The following is a 22,991-nucleotide window of genomic DNA, read 5'->3' on the forward strand; positions in this document are numbered from 1 at the left end:
AGTATAGACCTAGTCTGTTCATTATATACATCTACATGATGTATTGTTACACCATGTAGGAGCAGTATAGACCTAGTCTGTTCATTATATACATCTACATGATGTATTGTTACACCATGTAGGAGCAGTATTGACCTACAGTAGCTGGCTACTTATTTAGATTTGGTTTGACTTAATGAAACTGTCTTAACTTGCTGTAGTAAACATTTTAAATTCGCACTAATCAATCAACACATTCAGGTCTTTGTATGTCTCAATATAATAGTATTATTTAATTAAATCCATGTAAAATAATCTTTGTCTGAAAATAAAATCTGATCCTCAACTGCGTTTCCCTCCAGTCAGCAGACGGCGATGTGCGTCTTTCAGGCGATGCTGCCAGCGTGACGTATAATCTAGTGGACGGTTCTTCATAAACAGCTCGTCAACCACCTCGGTAGCTTGCTAGCCAACATAGCCGAAAGATTCAAGCTATTTAGACGCTTTCGGTGTATATTAGCTACTATGTTTAAGACACGCTTCTGTCGTATCTACTTGTTAACCTATTTCATTTAATATTACGTTATTTTGTATTAGTCAGCTATAGTAGCTGGCTGGTTAAGTTAGCACTAGCCTAGTCGCTAATGATAGCTAGCTAGCTAACATCCCCGAACATGAGCTCCCTAAACTACTCCCCTCATGTAAAAGAAGAGGAGGTCTACTGGACGGAGAAAGAAGCTCTGGGGCTGAACATTGTCGTGAAAGAGGAGAAGGAAGAGGAGGATGTTACAGTAAAACAAGAAGTAGATGGTGAGGATGTTACAGTGAAAGAAGAAGAGAAAGACGTTTCAGTGAAAGAAGAGGAAGACGCGTTCAGAGTGAAAGAGGAGGAGGATGTTACTGTGAAAGAGGAGGATGTAGTTTTTGGAGTGAAGAAGGAAGGAGAGATTACTGTCACATTGAAAGATGAAGAGGAGGAGATAGGAGATCTGAGTAACACCAGTAAGTACCACATTCAATTTGTTTTTAACTTTGGATATTCGGAGTTGGCTCGTCAATACCTCTTCAACGGAGGGCCCTGGGATGATGACTGATATGTCTAGAATCAGACGATGTAGAGAACAAGCTGTAATATTCATATGTGAATACATACTGAATTATAATTGCATGCATTTTACCGCCGTATCCTACTGTGCAGTGATTGGTTAAGACCACCCAGACGGTTAGGTCATGGGCAGTTGATCGTGGTTGGAGATAGGCGAACATGCAGTTGTAGCTAGTTAATAAAGAGTTATGATAAGAAACATCCTGTAGTTCTCAGCCATAAAAGAAATGGAGCCACCAAAGAACCGTGCAGAGCTGGAAACAGTGCTTGGCATGGTCAACTACTTAGCCAAGTTCGCACCCAGCCTCTCCAATGCTAATGCACCCCTGCGTCAACTGCTAAAGCAGTCCAGTGAGTTTCTTTGGGACAAGCAACACGACATTGCTTTCCAGAATGTGAAAGACTTGATCACGAGAGAACCAGGACCAATCCTTGCCTACTACGACCCCAACAAAGAGCTCAGACTCCAAGTGGACGCGTCGAAGTATGGACTAGGTGCAGTGCTACTGCAAGAAGGAAAGCCCATCGGCTACGCTTCCAAATCTCTCACAGACTGTGAAATCAACTACGCCCAAATCGAAAAGGAGCTCTATGCCATTCTGTTCGGATGTAAACGTTTCCATCAGTACGTATATGGACGACAAGTCATTGTGGAATCCGACCACAAGCCCCTTGAGTCAATCATGAGGAAACCACTAGCTGCAGCCCCGCCAAGGCTACAGAGAATGATCCTTCAACTACAAAAATACGACTTCACAATCACTCACCGTCCAGGCAAAGACATCCCTGTCGCAGACACACTCTCCAGGAAGTTTCTTACCTACAAGGACAGCAGCCTCAGTGAGGGCATGGACATGCAAGTGCACACTGTGTACAGCAACTTACCAGTTAGTGACACGAAACTGAAGGAGATCCAAGCAGAAACAGACAAGGACTCACAACTCACACAGCTGAGGGAAGTCATACAGGATGGATGGCCTGAGGAGAGGAGAAAACGCCCTCAGAGCGTCTCAGAATTCTGGAACCATCGTGATGAACTATCACAGATCAACGGAATCATTTTCAAAGCAGAGAAAATCATTATTCCTACCAGTCTCAGAGAAGAGATTTTGACAAAGATCCATGCTGGACACATGGGCATGGAAAAGTGCAAACAGAGAGCACGGGACATTTTGTTTTGGCCTGGAATGTGCAAACAAATAGAGGACATTGTTGGTAGATGCACCATCTGTCTTGAAAGACGCCCCTCAAACACCAAAGAGCCAATGTTACCTCACTGTATCCCAGACCAACCCTGGCAGGTCATGGCAACCAATGTGTTCACCTGGAACAATGAGGACTACATCGTAACAGTGGACTACTACAGCAGATACTTCGAACTCGACAAGCTTCACAGCACCACATCTGCAGCTGTGATACACAAGCTGAAAGCAGCCTTTGCCAGGCATGGCATTGTAGAGACTTTAATATCTGACAATGGGCCCTGTTACAAATCAAATGAGTTTGAATCCTTCACAAAAGCATGGGAATTCACACATGTCACCACAAGCCCACATTACCCTCAAAGTAATGGCCTTGCTGAAAAATCTGTGCAGATTGCTAAATCACTCATGGACAAAGCAAAAGCAGACAAGAGAGACCCCTACCTCAGTCTCCTTGAATACCGCAACACTCCAGTTGACAACTTCAAATCACCAGCCCAGCTGTTGATGAGCCGCAAACTTCGCTCAACCCTTCCCAGCACCAACCAGAGGTTGTCAGCTACAAGGAAATGCATGGAAAACGTGCACAGAGACAACAACAACAAAAGCGATACTACGACAGGTCAGCTAGACCACTGCCACCACTGATCGACGGAGAGTCAGTTAGAATCCAGGAGCATGGCCTCTGGAAACCAGCAGTCGTCATCCAGCCAGCTGACACTGAACGTTCATATCACGTCCGCACAGCAGAAGGAGCAGTGTACCGCCGCAATCGTCGTCACTTACTGAACACAAAAGAACAACACACTGATGAGATGAACTGTTCCCCTGAAAGAGAATGTGATGGACTAAACACACACACAGCACAACATACACCACACTTACCTGCAACACCACCAGAGCTGTTGACTGACACAGAAGCATGCTCAACATCATATCGCACAAGGTCAGGAAGAGAGGTCAAGCCCAGAGCTGTCCTCGACCTGTGAAATGTCAAAGGGTGTAGGCGGATCGCTGCCCTAAAAGAGTTCCAGACTGTAAACTTGTTATTGAAAGTTGACTTGACATGCTTTGGTATTGTATTTGTTTGAAATGTTAAGATGTCATTTCTACAGTGAAAGCTGAGTTGCTGAGAATCCCTTGTTTGAAAAGTAACAGTATGTTGGATCATTGTTTCAGAGTCTGTTGATTCAGTTGGTGTAGTATGCAATATAAATGGTTACTTACCTTGAGTTCAAACTACAGAGCATGTATCCAAAAGAAAAGCTTAGAATATGTAAAACATTTGTATTTTGTTTAAAAGAAGGGGGATGTAATATTCATATGTGAATACATACTGAATTATAATTGGATGCATTTTACCGCCATATCCTACTGTGCAGTGATTGGTTAAGACCACCCAGACGGTTAGGTCATGGCCAGTTGATCGTGGTTGGAGATAGGCTAACATGTAGTTGTAGCTAGTTAATAAAGAGTTATGTTAAGAAACATCCTGTAGCTCTGTGTTTTATTATTTTGTACAAAGCGTACAAAACAAGACACAAGCTACCCCTTGTTTTCTCCGTTCCGTTTCCTAAAAGTGACTTAACATATATATTTGAGAAGGGTCTATCTGCTGACCGCAGACTGAGGGGCACGGCATGTAGTGATTTTAATGTAGTGATGTTTTACTACACACCGTGTCCTCCAATAGAGCCATGTGAGAGTTGGGTTGGCTACACCAAAGATTATGGATATACTGACAAGATGTCTCTCCGTCCTAACAAGGGGAGTCGTTGTCCACAAAGCTGCGCTGTGGGTTGTCTCACTCCCACCTACCCTGTCTTTGGATTGGTGGATTCATGTTATTATTGTAATCTATTGTTTACATTCTATGAGGGTTGTTGACGTCAACCGCCTGAATTCAATCGAGAGAGATGCTAAGCTACTAGCTTGAATATGCATAGCAATCTGGAGACAACTCCTTTAGTGTTTTACTTGAACTCACCATTCTAAACAGTCCACCTGGTAGAGGTTCATATCTGACAGAGATGAACACACCGTTCTATACAGTCCACCTGGTAGAGGTTCATATCTGACAGAGATGAACACACCGTTCTATATAGTCCACCTGGTAGAGGTTCATATCTGACAGAGATGAACACACCGTTCTATACAGTCCACCTGGTAGAGGTTCATATCTGACAGAGATGAACTCACTGTTCTATACAGTCCACCTGGTAGAGGTTCATATCTGACAGAGATGAACACACCGTTCTATATAGTCCACCTGGTAGAGGTTCATATCTGACAGAGATGAACACACCGTTCTATATAGTCCACCTGGTAGAGGTTCATATCTGACAGAGATGAACACACCGTTCTATACAGTCCACCTGGTAGAGGTTCATATCTGACAGATGAAAATCTCTTTTAGAAACTTAGAAAGAGGGGGAGTCTAAAGCTGCAACAACTAGGATTGTGCTTTTGGCTTCTGGACAACGAAATAATGTTGAAATGAAAGCCAATAGAACAGGAGAGAAATGACATAGTGGTGGGTCCAATAGAACAGGAGAGAAATGACATAGTGGTGGGTCTAATAGAACAGGAGAGAAATGACATAGTGGTGGGTCTAATAGAACAGGAGAGAAATGACATAGTGGTGGGTCTAATAGAACAGGAGAGAAATGACATAGTGGTGGGTCTAATAGAACAGGAGAGAAATGACATAGTGGTGAGTCCAATAGAACAGGAGAGAAATGACATAGTGGTGGGTCTAATAGAACAGGAGAGAAATGACATAGTGGTGGGTCTAATAGAACAGGAGAGAAATGACATAGTGGTGGGTCTAATAGAACAGGAGAGAAATGACATAGTGGTGGATCTAATAGAACAGGAGAGAAATGACATAGTGGTGGGTCTAATAGAACAGGAGAGAAATGACATAGTGGTGGGTCCAACAGGTAAATAAATGTAAATAAATGTACCCAAATGATATAATTACTCCTGTCTATACAAAAATAAATAAAATACTTCACCAGAAAGCATGATGTTGCCACAGAGGAATCAGGGATCATTAGCTTCTTAATTCATTTTTTTTTTAGCTGTGTTTGGTTTCAAATCACAAGCTTGTAGGCTTATGCCTATTTGGGATGGAATCAGGGTTTATTTATTTATTTCACCTTTATTTAACCAGGTGGCCAGTTGAGAACAAGTTCTCATTTACAACTGCGACCTGGCCAAGATAAAGCAAAGCAGTGCGACAAAAACAACAGAGTTACACGTGTGATAAACAAACGTACAGTCAATAACACAATAGCTAATTCTATCATCGCCGGCATGTGTAAATTAAGTAAGGAGGGAAGGCAATAAATGGGTAATTACAGAGGTAATTACAGTTCAACAATTAACACTGGAGTGATATGAAGAAAAAAAAATAGCTGTGTTTGAATGAACAAATGTCACCAGTAGTAAATGTACCATTACTTCCTGTCATTTGGTTACATTCATTTCTGTTAATGTATTAATTACAGTCATTTATCGTTGTCATTCTCGGAGTGGAAATGTTGTCTGTTCAAAACCTGCTACACTTGTGAGAAACCAGTTTTGGTTTATTTCAGAACCATCATTTACAAGATTTGTCCATTTTTTTCATTGTCTTTTTGTTTGGAGTTCTCCATGTGAGCAATGAGCATGTCTGGTTTCTCTGTCCTGATCATGTTGAGGGAGCGTGTGTCTGGTTTCTCTGTCCTGATCATGTTGAGGGAGCGTGTGTCTGGTTTCTCTGTCCTGATCATGTTGAGGGAGCGCGTGTCTGGTTTCTCTGTCCTGATAATGTTGAGGGAGCGCGTGTCTGGTTTCTCTGTCCTGATCATGTTGAGGGAGCGCGCACCCATTTCCCAATATGAATGAGACCCCCTTCACCGCTAGGCTAGGCCTCACTCCAACGACAACAGAATGAGATCAGATTCCAGTTCCACATTATAAAAATGAACTTCCATGCAACCATCTCCAGGCCTTGTACTAACACACTGGAACCAGTTGTATTGTACTGACACACTGGAACCAGTTGTCTTGTACTGACACACTGGAACCAGTCGTCTTGTACTGACACACTGGAACCAGTTGTCTTGTACTGACACACTGGAACCAGTTGCCTTGTACTGACACACTGGAACCAGTCGCCTTGTACTGACACACTGGAACCAGTTGTCTCGTACTGACACACTGGAACCAGTCGCCTTGTACTTACACACTGGAACCAGTTGCTGAAGTGTCAAAGACAAAACACCCTCCAACATGAAGGGCTTCCCCGGTATAGTACTGTAGAAACACCCTCCAACATGAAGGGCTTCCCCAGTATAGTACTGTAGAAATACCCTCCGACATGAAGGGCTTCCCCGGTATAGTACTGTAGAAACACCCTCCAACATGAAGGGCTTCCCCAGTATAGTACTGTTTTAAGGTTATACCAAGGATAATTTTGACTTTCTGATTTTGAATTGTAAGACCAATGGAAGAATCAACAAAAAATATTCAAAAGTTAATTTATGTCAAACAATGATTTGTCCATACTGCTATAACCCACAGTAACATATTGGATAACATTCACAACATTGAACAACAGTAACCATAGTAACACATTGGATAACATTTAGAACATGGAACAACAGTAACCATAGTAATACATTGGATAACATTCACAACATGGAACAACAGTAACCATAGTAACACATTGGATAACATTCACAACATGGAACAACAGTAACCATAGTAACACATTGGATAACATGGAACAACAGTAACCATAGTAACATTGTTTCCCCCAGAACAGCTAAAGGAAGTTTGTTCTGAAGTGTCTGTCCTGTATCTGAGAGATAAAATAACAAATATTTTAAAAAAAATGTGCATGTCTTCAACCCCTTATTTATGTCACTAAACAGTCTTTCCGCATTTTATTATGTTACAGCCTTATTCTACTATGGATTAAATAAATAAAAATCCTCATCAATCTGCACACAATACCCCATAATGACATCACAATACCCTTAATGACAAAGCGAAAATAGGTTTTTAGAAAAAAGTCACATTTATTAATAACAAAAAACAGAAATACCTTGTTTCCATAAGTGTTCAGACCCTTTGCTATGAGACTTGAAATTGAGCTCAGGTGCATCCAGTTTCCATTGATCATCGTTGAGATGTTTCTACAACTTGATTGGAGTCCACCTGTGGTAAATTTAAATTGATTGGACATGATTTGGAAAGGCACACACCTGTCTGGCTGCTACAGCCTTCTGAAGCGATACGCCATCCCATCTGGTTTGCGCTTAGTGGGACTATCATTTGTTTTTCAACAGGACAATGACCCAGCACGCTGCATCAGATGACCTGGCCTCCACAATCACCCGATCTCAACCCAATTGAGATGAGTTGGACCGCAGAGTGAAGGAAAAGCAGCCAACAATTGCTCAGCATATGTGGGAACTCCTTCAAGACTGTTGGAAAAGCATTCCAGGTGAAGCTGGTTGAGAGAATGCCAAGAGTGTGCAAAGCTGTCAAAGGCAAAGGGTGGCTACTTTGAAGAATCTAAAATATATTTTGATTTGTTTACCACTTTTTTGGTTACATGATTCCATATGTGTTATTTCATGGTTTTGATGTCTTCACTATTATTCTACAATGTAGAAAATAGTAAAAATAAAGAAAACCCCTGGAATGAGTAGGTGTGTCCCAACTTTTGACTGGTACTGTATATCTCATGAATGTTTTTACATTCAGTTACAAAAAGTCACTAATCACTTCTTCCATAGGCAAACGTAAGGAAAGCTTTTTTTTAATCAAAAGGGATGCTGTCAAATATTGATTGAATTCAAATGGATTTACCTAGCCTACAAAGCACTACAGCCACTCTGTGATGATCAGTTCTGCTCTTTTATTGAGGGATCTAGTCTAGATTAAACCTCATAGGAAGACAGTTTTATCATGTGGAGGTTTCATTCAGGTCTCTGTTTAAGAGATACTCTGTTTGTCTTTGGCAGGAGAGAAACCAGACTCTCACTCTGACAGCAGGAAGAGTCCTTCAGGGGAACCAGACACAGAGACGCCCAAACCAGTGAGACATCACCACTGCTCCCACTGTGAAAAGAGTTTTCGCTGGTTAGGGAACCTAAAACTGCATGAGAGGACACACACTGGAGAAAAGCCTTTCCAATGCGCCCAGTGTGGAAAGAGTTTTGCTGTGTTAGCTAACCTGAAGAGGCACAAGAGAATACACACAGGAGAAAAGCCTTTCCAATGTTCCCAGTGTGAAAAGAGTTTTACTAAGATAGGGCAATTAAAAGAGCATGAGAGAATACACAAAGGAGAAAAGCCTTACCAATGTTCCCAGTGTGGAAAGAGTTTTGCCGTGTTAGCTAACCTGAAAAGGCATGAGAGAATACACACAGGAGAAAAGCCTTATCACTGTTTCCACTGTGGAATGGGTTTTATTCAGTTATGGGACCTACAAGCTCATGAGAGGATACACACAGGAGAAAAGCCTTTCCAATGTTCCCAGTGTGGAAAGAGTTTTACTCAGATAGGGCACCTGAAAGCTCATAAGAGGATACACACAGGAGAAAAGCCTTTCCAATGTTCCCAGTGTGGAAAGAGTTTTACTCAGACAGGGCACCTGAAAGCTCATAAGAGGATACACACAGGAGAAAAGCCTGCTCCCAGTGTAAAAATAGATTTTCACGAATGGCGGACCTAAAAGCTCATGAGAGGATAGAGAGGAGAAAATCCTTTCCAATGCTCCCAGTCTGGAAAGGGGTTTACCTGGTTAGGGAGCCTGAAGGAGCATAAGAGGACACACACGATAAAAGTCCTACCACTGCTCTCTCTCCGTGTGGAAGGACATTCAGAGAACCTGAAATCAAATGAGAGAATAGAAAGGCTGTATTCTGACTCATATTTTTGACTGAGAATTTGTGTTTTTGTTTATGCCACATGAAATCATATTGTGTATGATTACACCTGTCTACATAAGGTCCCACAGTTGACAATGCATGTCAGAGCAAACACCAAGCAATGAGGTCGAAGAAATTGTCCTTAGAGCTCCGAGACTGGATTGTGTCGAGGCATAGATCTGGGGAATGGTACCAAAAAATGTCTGCAGCATTGGTCCCCAAGAACACAGTGGCCACCATCATTCTTTAATGAAAGAAGTTTGGAAGACTCTTCCTAGAGCTGGCCACACGGCCAAACTTCACAATCAGGGGAGAAGGGCCTTCGTCAGGGAAGGGACCAAGAACCCGATGGTCACTCTGACAGCTCTAGAGTTCCTCTGTGGAGATGGGAGAACCTTCCAGAGGGACAACCATCTCTGCAGCACTCCATGTTGTTTGTCAGCTAACTGGTTTGCTAAGTTAGCTTAGAACTAGGCTAGTCGCAAATGCTAGCTAGCTAACATCTCCGACCATGAGTTCACTAAGCTACTCTCCTCCTGCTAAAGAAGATGAAGAAGAGGTCTGCTGGACGGAGAAAGAAACTCTTGTGAAAGAGGATGAGGAAGAAAAGGCTGTTACAATACAAAAACAAGTAGAGGGTGAGGCTGTTACAGTGAAAGAAGAAGAGAAAGACGTTTCACTGAAAGAAGAGGAAGACGCTTTCAGAGTGAAAGAGGAGGAGGATGTTACAGTAAAAGAAGAGAAGGTAGAGAAAGAGGAGGAAGCAGTTTTTGGAGTGAAAGAGGAGGAGGGGGAGGTGACTGTCACATTGCAGGAAGAAGAGGAGGTTGGAGATCTGATTAACACCAGTAAGTACCTCTGCAGTCGTTGAACCAATATGCAGTAAAGGGGTTCTACACTTTAATGTTGTTCTGTAGGAATGGCTGAAGCTACACTGTAACGTGTAGAACATCAAGAGTGGACCATCAACAAAACATTAACAATTGATCAAATGCATCCAATGACAATGCCTGAAATACTGTAGTCCTCAATATCTCCTATTAGATTAGCCCAAGATGTTCTCTTAAAGGGGCAATCAGCAGTTGTTACATCCATTTTGGGACTTATACATTAATGATATGTACCAATTGTTTCTTTAAGAAATCCCTTATAAATGCCTAATGAGCTTAGTTCAACTGTCGTACCCCATCAGAACCCAAAATATAAGCTTTTCTTTACTCCAATGTTTGTCCAATATATAAACACTGTATATCCTCAAAACATGGTTAATATTATAATGTTGATATCATGGATGGTTACATTTCTCCAGCCCCATCCCTCTTTATTTTACCGAAACGCGCAGGGAGTACGCTTTGTTATTGTTTCTACTGCTGATTGCTGCCCCCGTTACTCCTCAAGGTCCAAGGACTGTATGTTATTTTCAGAGGTAGACTGTCTCTGGCAGACAAAATAGCCAAATATTCCATCTAAATGTGAATCGATTCTCAATTGCGATACGTTTCTAGAAACATAAATTGCTGTACTTTCATATCACATCTAAATAGGTAACCAGTTGCGACGCCCCAAACGGTAAACCAAATTCATTTCTAGTCATTTCTCCTTCCTTCAGGATTCTTTTTCTTCTTTGGACTTTATATGGCGGTTGGCAACCAACTTTAAGGTGCATTACCACCATCAACTGGACTGGAGTGTGGACCTCAGTTCATATTTTAATCACCCACGTGGGTATATACCAAGACAGTCATGAAGAGGGCACAACAAAACCTTTTCCCCCTCAGGAAACTGAAAAGATTTGGCATGGGTCCCCAGATCCTCAAAAGGTAATACAGCTGCACCATCGAGAGCATCCTGACCGGTTGCATCACAGCCTGGTATGGCAACTGCTCGGCATCTGACTGTAAGGCGCTACAGAGGGTAGTGTGAATGGCCCAGTACATCACTGGGGCCAAGCTTCCTGCCATCCAGGACCTATATAATAGGCGGTGTCAGAGGAAAGCACACAATTGTCAAAGACTCCAGTCACCCAAGTCATAGACTGTTTTCTCTGCTACCGCACGGCAAGCAGTACCGGAGCGCCAAGTCTAGGGCCAAAAACCTCCTCAACAGCTTCTACCCCCAAGCCATAAGACTGCTGAACAATTCATAAAATCACCACCGGACAATTAACATTGAACCCCCCCCTTTTGTGCACTGCTGCTACTCGCTGCTTGTTTGATCCCTATGCATAGTCACTACGCCCCCACCTTCATGTACAGATTACCTCAACTAGCCTGTACCCCTGCACACTGACTCGGTACCGGTGCCCCCTGTATATAGCCTCATTATTGTTATTCTCATTGTGTTACTTTTTATTATTACTTTTTATTTTAGTCTACTAGGTAAATGTTTTCTTCTTGAACTGCACTGTAGGTTAAGGGCTTGTAAGTAAAGCATTTCACGGTAAAGTGGGGCGGCAGTGGTTAGAGCATTGGACTAGTAACCGAAAGGTTGCAAGTTCAAATCCCCGAGCTGACAAGGTAGAAATCTGTCGTTCTGCCCCTGAACAAGGAAGTTAACCCATTGTTCCTAGGCCGTCATTGAAAATAAGAATTTGTTCTTAACTGACTTGCCTAGTAAAATAAAGGTAAAAAAAGTCAAAGTTGGTATCTTGACGGATTTGTAAAAAACGGTTTGTCATAAAACACTATATATATATTTTTTAAATGTTGCTGACACCCCTCCCCAGAGGTGTCTCATTATTGGGATTCATTGCTGATTCCTACCTGTAGCTCACTATGAGGTGTCTAGTGATACAGGTTAAGGGCCCTGTTGGAGATTGGTGGTTGGTAGCGGAGTCGAGGGAACAAGCAGGGTTGGACACGGCCATGTTATTATCCCACACACAGTCTCTGTGGTTCATATGAACCCCATTTCTGGGAATTAGATTTGATTACAAATCTCCCCTGTCTGTTACCACAGAAGGGTTCCATCTGTCCCATTCCCAGCTAGGGTACGAGGCGCTTTGTCACCAGTACCTATGACTGGTTGATAGGGGAAACCTCCATGCTTATTATAGAAAATGTAATTAGGGGAAACTATTTAGTCAACTGAAATAAAATAACAAACCTGTTTGAAAAATGAAAACTATTCCAAAACTATCTTTGACTCCAAAACTAAAATAGCCTAAAATAATAACCAGCATGAATTATGTTCAGTTTGAATAATTTATATCTTAACTTTGGGCAAAAATAGAATTGTGTTTTAAAAAGTTTTTATGTGGTTTTAAAGCTTCTGAACCTGGTGGCTGGTAAATGCTGCCATGGGATGGCAATGTTTCAAATAGACCTAGCTTGTGTATCACTATCACTTGCTATCACCAGAAATACTTTAAGAAATGAGGATATAGAAAATTCCTTTCGATTTGTATTAACAGCTTAAAGAAAAAAACATAACCATGAATTACCATCCGTGAACAAGAAGCACAACATTACAAATATTTTCAGAGATGTGAGATAATTAACTTGTTCTCTGTAATATCGTATAGCTTTGCAATCATGACATTACGTACTTTCAAGGAAAATAGGCATGTTTCTCAACTCATACCCTGACTTTAAAAAGGGATTTAGTGAGAATTAGTTTAGGAACTGCGTGTCACAGCATGACAATGTGAACGCGATTGGTCGAAAGTCTCTTGGACGGGCATTATATACGCTTTGACATTTTCTGGAATAGTTTTTCTTTGAAAACGTTTTTGTTTACTTGCCCGCCTATTGAATTTGGAATGCACTGTACTGTTCATCTCTGAAACTCACTGAGATAATTCCTTTGATACAGCAGTAGCAAACTGGTATATAACATCTACAGAAAAGACAGGAATGCTTATGGGGGAGGTGTTACTGTATACAGTGCATTCTGAAAGTATTCAGACCCCTTGACTTTTTCCACATTTTGTTACGTTAAAGCCTCATTCTAAAATTGATAAAATAATTTTTTCCCCCCTTTCAATTAGCTAGTTTAAATGGCACACCTGCATTTGGGGAGTTTCTCCCATCCTTCTCTGCAGATCCTCTCTAGCTCTGTCAAGTTGGATGGGGACCATCACTTGCACAGCTATTTTCAGGTCTCTCCAGAGATGGTAGATCGGGCTCAAGTCTGGGTTCTGGCTGGGTCACTCAAGGACATTCAGAGACTTCTACCGAAGCCACTCTGCGTTGCCCCAAAATCATGTTCTAGTGTCCCCACCTAAAATAAATCTTGGTCAACCAAGAGTCGTCTGTTCTTTCTACCAAACGATTGGTTGAAATGTTATAATGTGTATTTTTCCATATATAGACACACCCCATGTGTTTTAATAAAATCAACTATATGTACTGAACTGGTCTGATGCTTTAAGCATGCTGTTTGATTAAATAATTAAGACACACAAATGACTCGGGAGCCAGAGATCATTATAACCTAACCAGAAGGAGAAAAATTCTGCCGTTATGCTCCTAAAGTTTCCAGTAATGTGCTACACCAGCGGTCGGCAACTTTTTCCATTTGGAGTGCCAAGTTATCTTACCGTTTCTACCAACCTGCGTGCCAGTTACGATTTTCATATGTACATTTTACTGGAACAGTTTCATTTAATTTATAATAGTATCTCAAAATCATTGTCTGTGATTAATCTACATTCTATCTAAATCTAAATGGAAATTATACAAATCTAAAAGTAACTTTTATTGCCAACTATGTAAAAATAGTCTACATAAAGCCAACAAATAATAACTTTGCAGCCTACAGGTAGAAAATATCCTGATAAAAATAAATATCCTATAATTCACATTTGCTGCACATGGCCTGTCTACAACAAACTTGAAACATTGTATCAACTATCAACTGGGTCCTCTGAAACTTGTGATAACAATCTTGCAACATTGTATAAAATATTCTGGGCCGTCAGAGTTTCCCGCACCAGTGAGTTTGGGACAGACACAGCTGTCGGCTATTTGTGCAAAGCATAAGAAGTAATCAGGTATTTTATGACATTTCCACTGGATCAGAGCATTACATTTTTACCTTTCATGCCGAGTGGAAATATTTTACGAAAATACTTTGAGGAACTATTGTCGTACGCAATTGATTTTGATTAGACTTAGTTTACTTGCTGTTTGAGGTGAAGAAAAAAAAAAATTACTTTGAGAAGCTCCACAGCTCATTAGTGGTGGTGCGTTAAGACAATCAGAAATACTACCAGACATCCCCAAATGGGCACATTTATAGGCCTACATTTGCACACAGGCCAGGTAGACTAGTCCTACTTCTATATGTGTAATCAGGTGTGCATCTTTACTCAACATTGACAGGAGTGTTTCAAACAAAAGACAATTAATAAATTGCCAAACTGATGGAAATTGCGGGGTAAGGTCTGGATGGTCTGCCACGGGCCGTTTCATTTAGTATCTGTTTGGGGCGGCATGGGGAATGATTGTATTTTCCCATAGTATGTTTTACCGAAGTTGACCGACTGAAAGAGAACAGTAGTTATAGTCATAACGTTACGCTTGTCATATGATGAACTTCAACTTAAATACGGAATCTTGCTGTCGGACAGTTTTTTTGTATTCTGAAATGCACTCGAACTACGTATCATTTATGTTACGCTGGAAAAACAGTTTTCATCGGCACAGAAATACAAAATAATTTCAGAGTTTGCTAAATCCAATGGTTTTTAACTGAGAGACATCTTGTAATCCAAGATGGCGTAGCAGTAAGACGTGTTTGTTGTAAATGTTATGTTTGTATATATTGCAATCTCTTTTCCATTTTTAAATTAAATATACCTTCCGGCAACCCGCCTCACCCAATGTGATACGGATCTGCAATTTTTTAGACCTTTTAGCTAGAACCTCCATCAGCAGCTAACCAGCTAATTAGCTACTAGCTATTTAGTCATTGTTAGCTACTGCTAGCGGTCTTTACCTTTTTAGCTCAGACACCAGCCGCTTTTAGCCTGAATAATACCTGCCAGTCTGCACAGCGCGATATGAACCCTGAGCATATCGGACTGTTTTTCTCCACTACATCACCGTATTCCTGCCGTAAGCTCTGGACCATTACACCAGATAATTGCAGCTAGCTAGCTGCTACCGAGTGGCCCAGCCTCGAAGCTAGCGTTGAACCAGGCCCATCTCCCGGCCTGCTCAGTGGACCCTATGATCACTCGGCTACACAGCTGATGCCTCCCAGACTCTTCACTAAGACGACTAGAAGTCACTACATCACCGGATTCCTGCCGTAAACTCTGGACCTTTGCACCGGATTGGCTAACGCCCTTGTGCCGAAGCTAGCAGCAGTTAGCCTCGAGCCAGGCGCATCTCCCGGCCAGCGAAGTGAAGACTACCATATCGGCTTCCCTGCTTCATATATTGCTGTTCACTGGACCCTATGATCACTTGGCTACATAGCTGATGCCTGCTGGACTGTTCATTACTCACGGTACTCCATTTGGTTTATTTTGTTTATCTGTCGGTCCCAGCCTCGAACTCAGGCCCTGTGTGTAGTTAACTGACCCTCTGCCCATTCATCACCATTTTACCTGTTGTTGTTGTCTTAGCTGATTTAACTGTTGTCTTACCCGTTGTTGTCTTAGCTAGCTCTCCCAATCAACACCTGTGATTGCTTTATGCCTCTCTAATGTCAATATCCCTTGTATATTGTTGTTTAGGGTAGTTATCATTGTTTTTATTTTACTGCGTAGCCCCTAGTCTCACTCAACATGCCTCAGAGAACTATTTTGTCCCACCTCCCACACATGCGGTGACCTCGCCTAGCATAACTGGTGCCTCTAGAGATGCAACCTCTCTTATTGTAACTCAAGCCTAGGTTTACCTCTACTGTACCCTTACCCTACCATACCCCTGTCTGTACATTATGCCTTGAATCTATCCTACCACGCCCAGAAATCTTCTCTTTTTATTTTCTGTTCCCAACGCACTAGACGACCAGTTCTGATAGCCTTTAGCCGTACCCTCATCCTACTCCTCTGTTCCTCTGGTGATGTAGAGGTTAACCCAGGCCCTGTGTGTCCCCAGGTGCTCTCATTTGTTGACTTCTGTAACCGTAAAAGCCTTGGTTTCATGCATGTTAACATCAGAAGCCTCCTCCCTAAGATTGTTTTACTCACTGCTTTAGCACACTCCGCCAACCTTGATGTCCTTGCCGTGTCTGAATCCTGGCTTTGGAAGGCCACCAAAAATTCTGAAATTTCAATCCCCAACTACAACATTCTCCGTCAAAATGAGAGGAGTTGCAATCTACTGCAGAGATGGCCTGCAAAGTTCTATCATACTTTCCATGGCCTAAGCCCAAACAGTTCGAGCTTCTAATTTTAAAAATGTATCTCTCCAGAAATAAGTCTCTCACTGTTGCCGCCTGTTACAGACCCCCCTCAGCTCCCAGCTGTGCCCTGGACACCATATGTGAATTGATTGCTCCCCCATCTATCTTCAGAGTTGGTTCTGTTAGGTGACCTAAACTAGGATATGCCTAACACCCCGGCCATCCTACAATCCAAACTAGATGCCCTCAATCTCACACAAATTATCAAGGAACCCACGAGGTACAACCCTAAATCCGTAAACATGGGCACCCTCATAGATATTATCCTGACCAACTTTCCCTCCAAATACACCTCTGCTGTTTTCAATCAGGATCTCAGCGATCACTGCCTCATTGCCTGCATCCGTTATGGGTCCGCGGTCAAACGACCACCCCTCATCACTGTTAGTAGAGGATGCCTGGTTATTCTTTAATTGTAATTTCCTCACCACCTTAAATAAGCATGCCCCTTTCAAAAAATGTAGAACTAAGAACAGATATAGCCCTTGGTTCACTCCAGACCTGACTGCCCTCGACCAGCACAAAAACATCCTGTGGCGTACTGCAGTAGCATCGAATAGTCCCCGCGATATGCATCTTTTCAGAGAAGTCAGGAACCAATACACACAGTCAGTCAGGAAAGCAAAGGCTAGCTTTTTCAAACAGAAATTTGCATCCTGTAGCATAGCTCTAACTCCAAAAAGTTTTGGGACACTAAAGTCCATGGAGAATAAGAGCACCTCCTCCCAGCTGCCCACTGCACTGAGGCTAGGAAACACTGTCACCACCAATAACTCCACGATAATCGAGAATTTCAATTAGCATTTCTTTACGGCTGGCCATGCTTTCCTCCTGGCTACCCCAACCCCGGCCAATAGCTCCCCACCCCCGCAGCTACTTGCCCAAGCCTCCCCAGCTTCTCTTTCACCCAAATCCAGATAGTTGATGTTCTGAAAGAGTTGCAAAACCTGTCAGCTGGGCTAGACAATCTGGACCCTCTCTTTCTAAAATTATCCGCCTCCATTGTGGCAACCCCTATTACTAGTCTGTTTAACCTCTCGTATCGTCCGAGATTCCTAAAGATTGGAACGCTTCCGCGGTCATCCCCCTCTTCCAAAGGGGTGACACTCTAGACCCAAACTGTTACAGACCTATATCCATCATGCCCTGCCTTTCTACAGTCTTCGAAAGCCAAGTTAACAAACAGATCACTGACCATTTTGAATCTCACCGTACCTTCTCCGCTGTGCAATCCGGTTTCCGAGCTGGTCACGGGTGCACCTCAGCCACACTCAAGGTACTAAACGATATCATAACCGCCATCGATAAAAGACAGTACTGTGCAGCCGTCTTCATCGACCTCGCCCAGGCTTTCGACTCTGTCAATCACCGTATTCTTATCGGCAGACTCGGTTTCTCAAATGACTGACTCGCCTGGTTCACCAACTACTTCTCAGAGTTCAGTGTGTCAAATCGGAGGGCCTGTTGTCCGGACCTCTGGCAGTCTCTATGGGGGTACCACAGGGTTCAATTCCCGGACCGACTCTTTTCTCTGTATACACCAACGATGTTGCTCTTGCTGCGGGTGTTTCCTTGATCCACCTCTACGCAGACGACACCATTCTGTATACATCTGGCCCTTCTTTGGACACTGTGTTAACCTCTCTGGGGTATGTGGGACGGTAGCGTCCTGCTTCGACAACAGCCAGTGAAAATGCAGGGCGCCAAATTCAAAACAACAAGAATCTCATAATTAAAATTCCTCAAACATACAAGTATTATACACCATTTTAAATATGCACTTCTTGTTAATCCAGCCACAGTGTCTGATTTCAAAAAGGCTTTACGGTGAAAGCACAACTTGCCATTATGTTAGGTCAGCGCCTAGACACAAACCATACAGCCATTTTCCAAAGAAGGAGAGGTATCACAAAAAGCAGAAATAGAGATAAAATGAATCACTAACCTTTGACGATCTTCATCAGATGACACTCCCAGGACTCAATGTTACACAATACATGTATGTTTTGTTTGATAAAGTTCATATTTATATCCAAAAACCTCAGTTTACATTGGCGCCCTGTTCAGAAATGCCTCAAAAACATCCAGTGAAATTGCAGAGAGCCACATCAAATAACAGAAATACTCATCATAAACTTTGTTTTACATAGAATTAAAGAGAAGCTTATTCTTAATGCAACCGCTGTGTCAGATTTCAAAAAAGCTTTACGGCGAAAGCATATTATTCAATAATCTGAGTACAGCACTCATCTACCGAAGCAAACCATACAGTTACCCGCCAAGTTGTGGAGTCAACAAAAGTCAGAAATAGCATTATAAATCTTCACTTACCTTTGCTGATCTTCGTCGGAATGCACTCCCAGGACTCCAATTTCATTTACATTTACATTTACGTAATTTAGCAGACGCTCTTATCCAGAGCGACTTACAAATTGGTGCATTCACCTTATGATATCCAGTGGAACAACCACTTTACAATAGTACATCTATATATTTTTTGGGGGGGGGAAGGGTTAGAAGGATTACTTTATCCTATCCCAGGTATTCCTTAAAGACGTGGGGTTTCAGGTGTCTCCGGAAGGTGGTGATTGACTCCGCTGTCCTGGCGTCGTGAGGGAGCTTGTTCCACCATTGGGGTGCCAGAGCAGCGAACAGTTTTGACTGGGCTGAGCGGGAACTGTGCTTCCGCAGAGGTAGGGAGGCGAGCAGGCCAGAGGTGGATGAACGCAGTGCCCTTCTTTGGGTGTAGGGACTGATCAGAGCCTGAAGGTACGGAGGTGCCGTTCCCGTCGCAGCTCTGTCGGCAAGCACCATGGTCTTGTAGCAGATGCGAGCTTCAACTAGAAGCCAGTGGAGTGTGCGGAGGAGCAAGGTGACATGAGAGAACTTGGGAAGGTTGAACACCAGACGGGCTGCGGTGTTCTGGATGAGTTGTAGGGGTTTAATGGAACAGGCAGGGAGCCCCGCCAACAGCGAGTTGCAGTAATCCAGATGGGAGATGACAAGTGCCTGGATTAGGACCTGCGCCGCTTCCTGTGTAAGGCAGGGTCGTACTCTGCGAATGTTGTAGAGCATGAACCTACAGGATCGGGTCACCGCCTTGATGTTAGTGGAGAACGACAGGGTGTTGTCCAGGGTCAGGCCAAGGCTCTTAGCACTCTGGGAAGAGGACACAATGGTGTTGTCGAGATCATGGAATGGGCAGTCCCTCCCTGGGAGGAAGAGCCGCTCCGTCTTGCCGAGGTTCAGCTTGAGGTGGTGATCCGTCATCCATACTGATATGTCTGCCAGACAGGCAGAGATGCGATTCGCCACCTGGTTATCAGAAGGGGGAAAGGAGATGATTAATTGTGTGTCGTCTGCGTAGCAATGATAGGAGAGACCATGTGAGGATATGACAGAGCCAAGTGACTTGGTGTATAGCGAGAATAGGAGAGGGCCTAGAACTGAGCCCTGGGGGACACCAGTGGTGAGAGCACGTGGTGCGGAGACGGATTCTCGCCACTCCACCTGGTAGGAGCGACCTGTCAGGTAGGACGCAATCCAAGAGTGAGCCGCGCCGGAGATGCCCAACTCGGAGAGGGTGGAGAGGAGGATCTGATGGTTCACAGTATCAAAGGCAGCAGAAAGGTCTAGAAGGATGAGAGCAGAGGAGAGACAGTTAGCTTTAGCAGTGCGGAGAGCCTCCGTGACACAGAGAAGAGCAGTCTCAGTTGAATGACCAGTCTTGAAACCTGACTGATTTGGATCAAGAAGGTAATTCTGAGAGAGATAGCAAGAGAGCTGGCCAAGGACGGCATGCTCAAGAGTTTTGGAGAGAAAAGAAAAAGGGATACTGGTCTGTAGTTGTTGACATCGGAGGGATCGAGTGTAGGTTTTTTGAGAAGGGGTGCAACTCTCGCTCTCTTGAAGACGGAAGGGATGTAGCCAGCGGTCAGGGATGAGTTGATGAGCGAGGTGAGGTAAGGGAGAAGGTCTCCGGAAATGGTCTGGAGAAGAGAGGAGGGGATAGGGTCAAGCGGGCAGGTTGTTGGGCGGCTGGCCATCACAAGTCGCAAGATTTCATCTGGAGAGAGAGGGGAGAAAGAGGTCAAAGCATAGGGTAGGGCAATGTGAGCAGGACCAGCGGTGTCGTTTGACTTAACCTCTTGGGGCTAGGTGGGACGCTAGCGTGCCACCCGTGGTGCACTCCATCAACAGCAGGTGCATTTCAAGAGCGGCAAATTTGAATCCAAATAAATGTCAAAATTCAAATTTTTCAAAAATACAACTATGTTACACCATTTGAAAGATAAACATCTCCTTAATCTAACCACGTTTTACGATTTCAAAAAGGTTTTACGGCGAAAGCATAAATTTAGAGTATGTTAGGACAGTACATTTACAAGAGTTGTGTGTAATGTTTTGTCAAGTCAAAGACAGGGTCACCAAAACCATAAAACCAGCTAAAATGATACACTAACCTTTTACAATCTCCATCAGATGACACTCCTAGGACATTATGTTAGACAATGCATGCATTTTTAGTTCTATCAAGTTGATATTTATATCCAAAAACAGCGTTTTACTATGGCATTGATGTTGAGGAAATCGTTTCCCTCCAATAACCGGCAGTCAAGTCAGCGTCACAAATTAAATAATTAAAATTAGAAAACATTGGTAAAATATTATATTGTCATTTAAAGAATTATAGATTTACATCTTTTGAACGCAATCAACTTGCCAGATTTAAAAATAACCTTACTGGGAAATCACACTTTGCAATAATCTGAGCACTGTGCCCAGAAAAATACGCGTTGCGATACAGACTAGACGTCATGTTGGGGAGATCTAAAATCGAAAATACTATGTAAATAATCCATTACCTTTGATTCTCTTCATCAGATGTCACTTCCAGGTATCACAGGTCCATAACGAATGTAGTTTTGTTCAAAAAAGCTCATCATTTATGTCCAAAAATCTCCGTCTCGTTAGCACATGATGTAAGCCAGCCGGACTTCTCGTCATGAACGAGGGGAAAAAATATATTTCCGTTCGTTCAAACATGTCAAACGTTGTATAGCATAAATCATTAGGGCCTTTTTTAACCAGAACATGAATAATATTCAAGGTGGACGAATGCATAGTCTTTTATAACGTATTGGAACGAGGGTACCCAACATGAAGTAGCGCGCCAGGTGTCTAATGGGACATCACCGTTCCATGGCTCTTGTTCGGTCAGATCTCCCTCCAGAAGACTCAAAACACTTTGTAAAGGCTGGTGACATCTAGTGGAAGCAATAGGAAGTGCCAAAATATTCCTAAACCCCTGTGTTTTTCAATGGGATAGGTTTAAAGTCAATACAACACATCAGGTATCCACTTCCTGTCAGAAAATGTCTCAGGGTTTTGCCTGCCAAATGAGTTCTGTTATACTCACAGACACCATTCAAACAGTTTTGGAAACTTTAGAGTGTTTTCTATCCATATATAATAAGTATATGCATATTCTAGTTACTGGGTAGGATTAGTAACCAGATTAAATCGGGTACATTTTTTTTATCCAGACGTGCAAATGCTGCCCCCTAGACCCAACAGGTTTTAACAAACGAGGATCGGATGTCGTCAACCTTCTTTTAAAAATGGTTGACAAAGTCATCCGCAGAGAGGGAGGAGGGGGGAGGGAGAGGAGGATTCAGGAGGGAGGAGAAGGTGGCAAAGAGCTTCCTAGGGTTAGAGGCAGATGCTTGGAATTTAGAGTGGTAGAAAGTGGCTTTAGTAGCAGAAACAGAGGAAGAAAATGTAGAGAGGAGGGAGTGAAAAGATGCCAGGTCCGCAGGGAGGCTAGTTTTCCTCCATTTCCGCTCGGCTGCCCGGAGCCCTGTCAGATACTTTGTCCAACATTTGACAGATTCCATCAAGATATTTCCCATCAGCACAAGGAGGCCTGTAACAGCAGCCAACTAGTATATGTTTCATATGTGGTAAATGATCCTGGAACCTCTGTTTCATTCAGCACTAAAGGTGCGGCATGTAGAATGTCTCGCCCATGTGGAAGTTAGGTGAACTGCATCAACAAGTCTGCATTCCAAACTCCCCCATCACACTTCCCTGTAACATGGTGAACTGCATGAACTAGTCTGCATTCCAAACTCCCTCCATCACACTTCCCTGTAACATGGTGAACTGCATCAACTAGTCTGCATTCCAAACTCCCCCCATCACACTTCCCTGTAACATGGTGAACTGCATCAACTAGTCTGCATTCCAAACTCCCTCCATCACACTTCCCTGTAACATGGTGGACTGCATCAACTAGTCTGCATTCCAAACTCCCTCCATCACACTTCCCTGTAACATGGTGGACTGCATCAACTAGTCTGCATTCCAAACTCCCCCCATCACACTTCCTGTAACATGGTGAACTGCATCAACTAG

General features: G+C 43.0%; 1 protein-coding gene across 3 annotated transcripts in view; it reads left to right on the forward strand.

The window, feature by feature from the left end:
- Positions 1 to 392: 392 nt before the first annotated feature.
- The window catches only part of LOC106600476 (uncharacterized), a 30,136-nt gene continuing 7,537 nt past the window's right edge, over positions 393 to 22,991 (forward strand). For 2 of the 3 annotated variants that reach the window (XM_082969063.1, XM_082969053.1), the window contains exon 1: positions 394 to 981. In XM_082969063.1, the coding sequence (XP_082825189.1) occupies positions 654 to 981 (328 nt within the window). In that variant the 5' untranslated portion in view covers positions 394 to 653. Of the gene's footprint in view, positions 982 to 8,306; positions 11,528 to 22,991 lie in introns of those variants that run through there. The other variant, XM_045711869.2, reaches the window with a different exon arrangement.

Source organism: Salmo salar, chromosome 02 (assembly GCF_965601325.2).
Source record: "Salmo salar chromosome 02, fSalSal1, whole genome shotgun sequence".
NCBI lineage: Eukaryota > Metazoa > Chordata > Actinopteri > Salmoniformes > Salmonidae > Salmo > Salmo salar.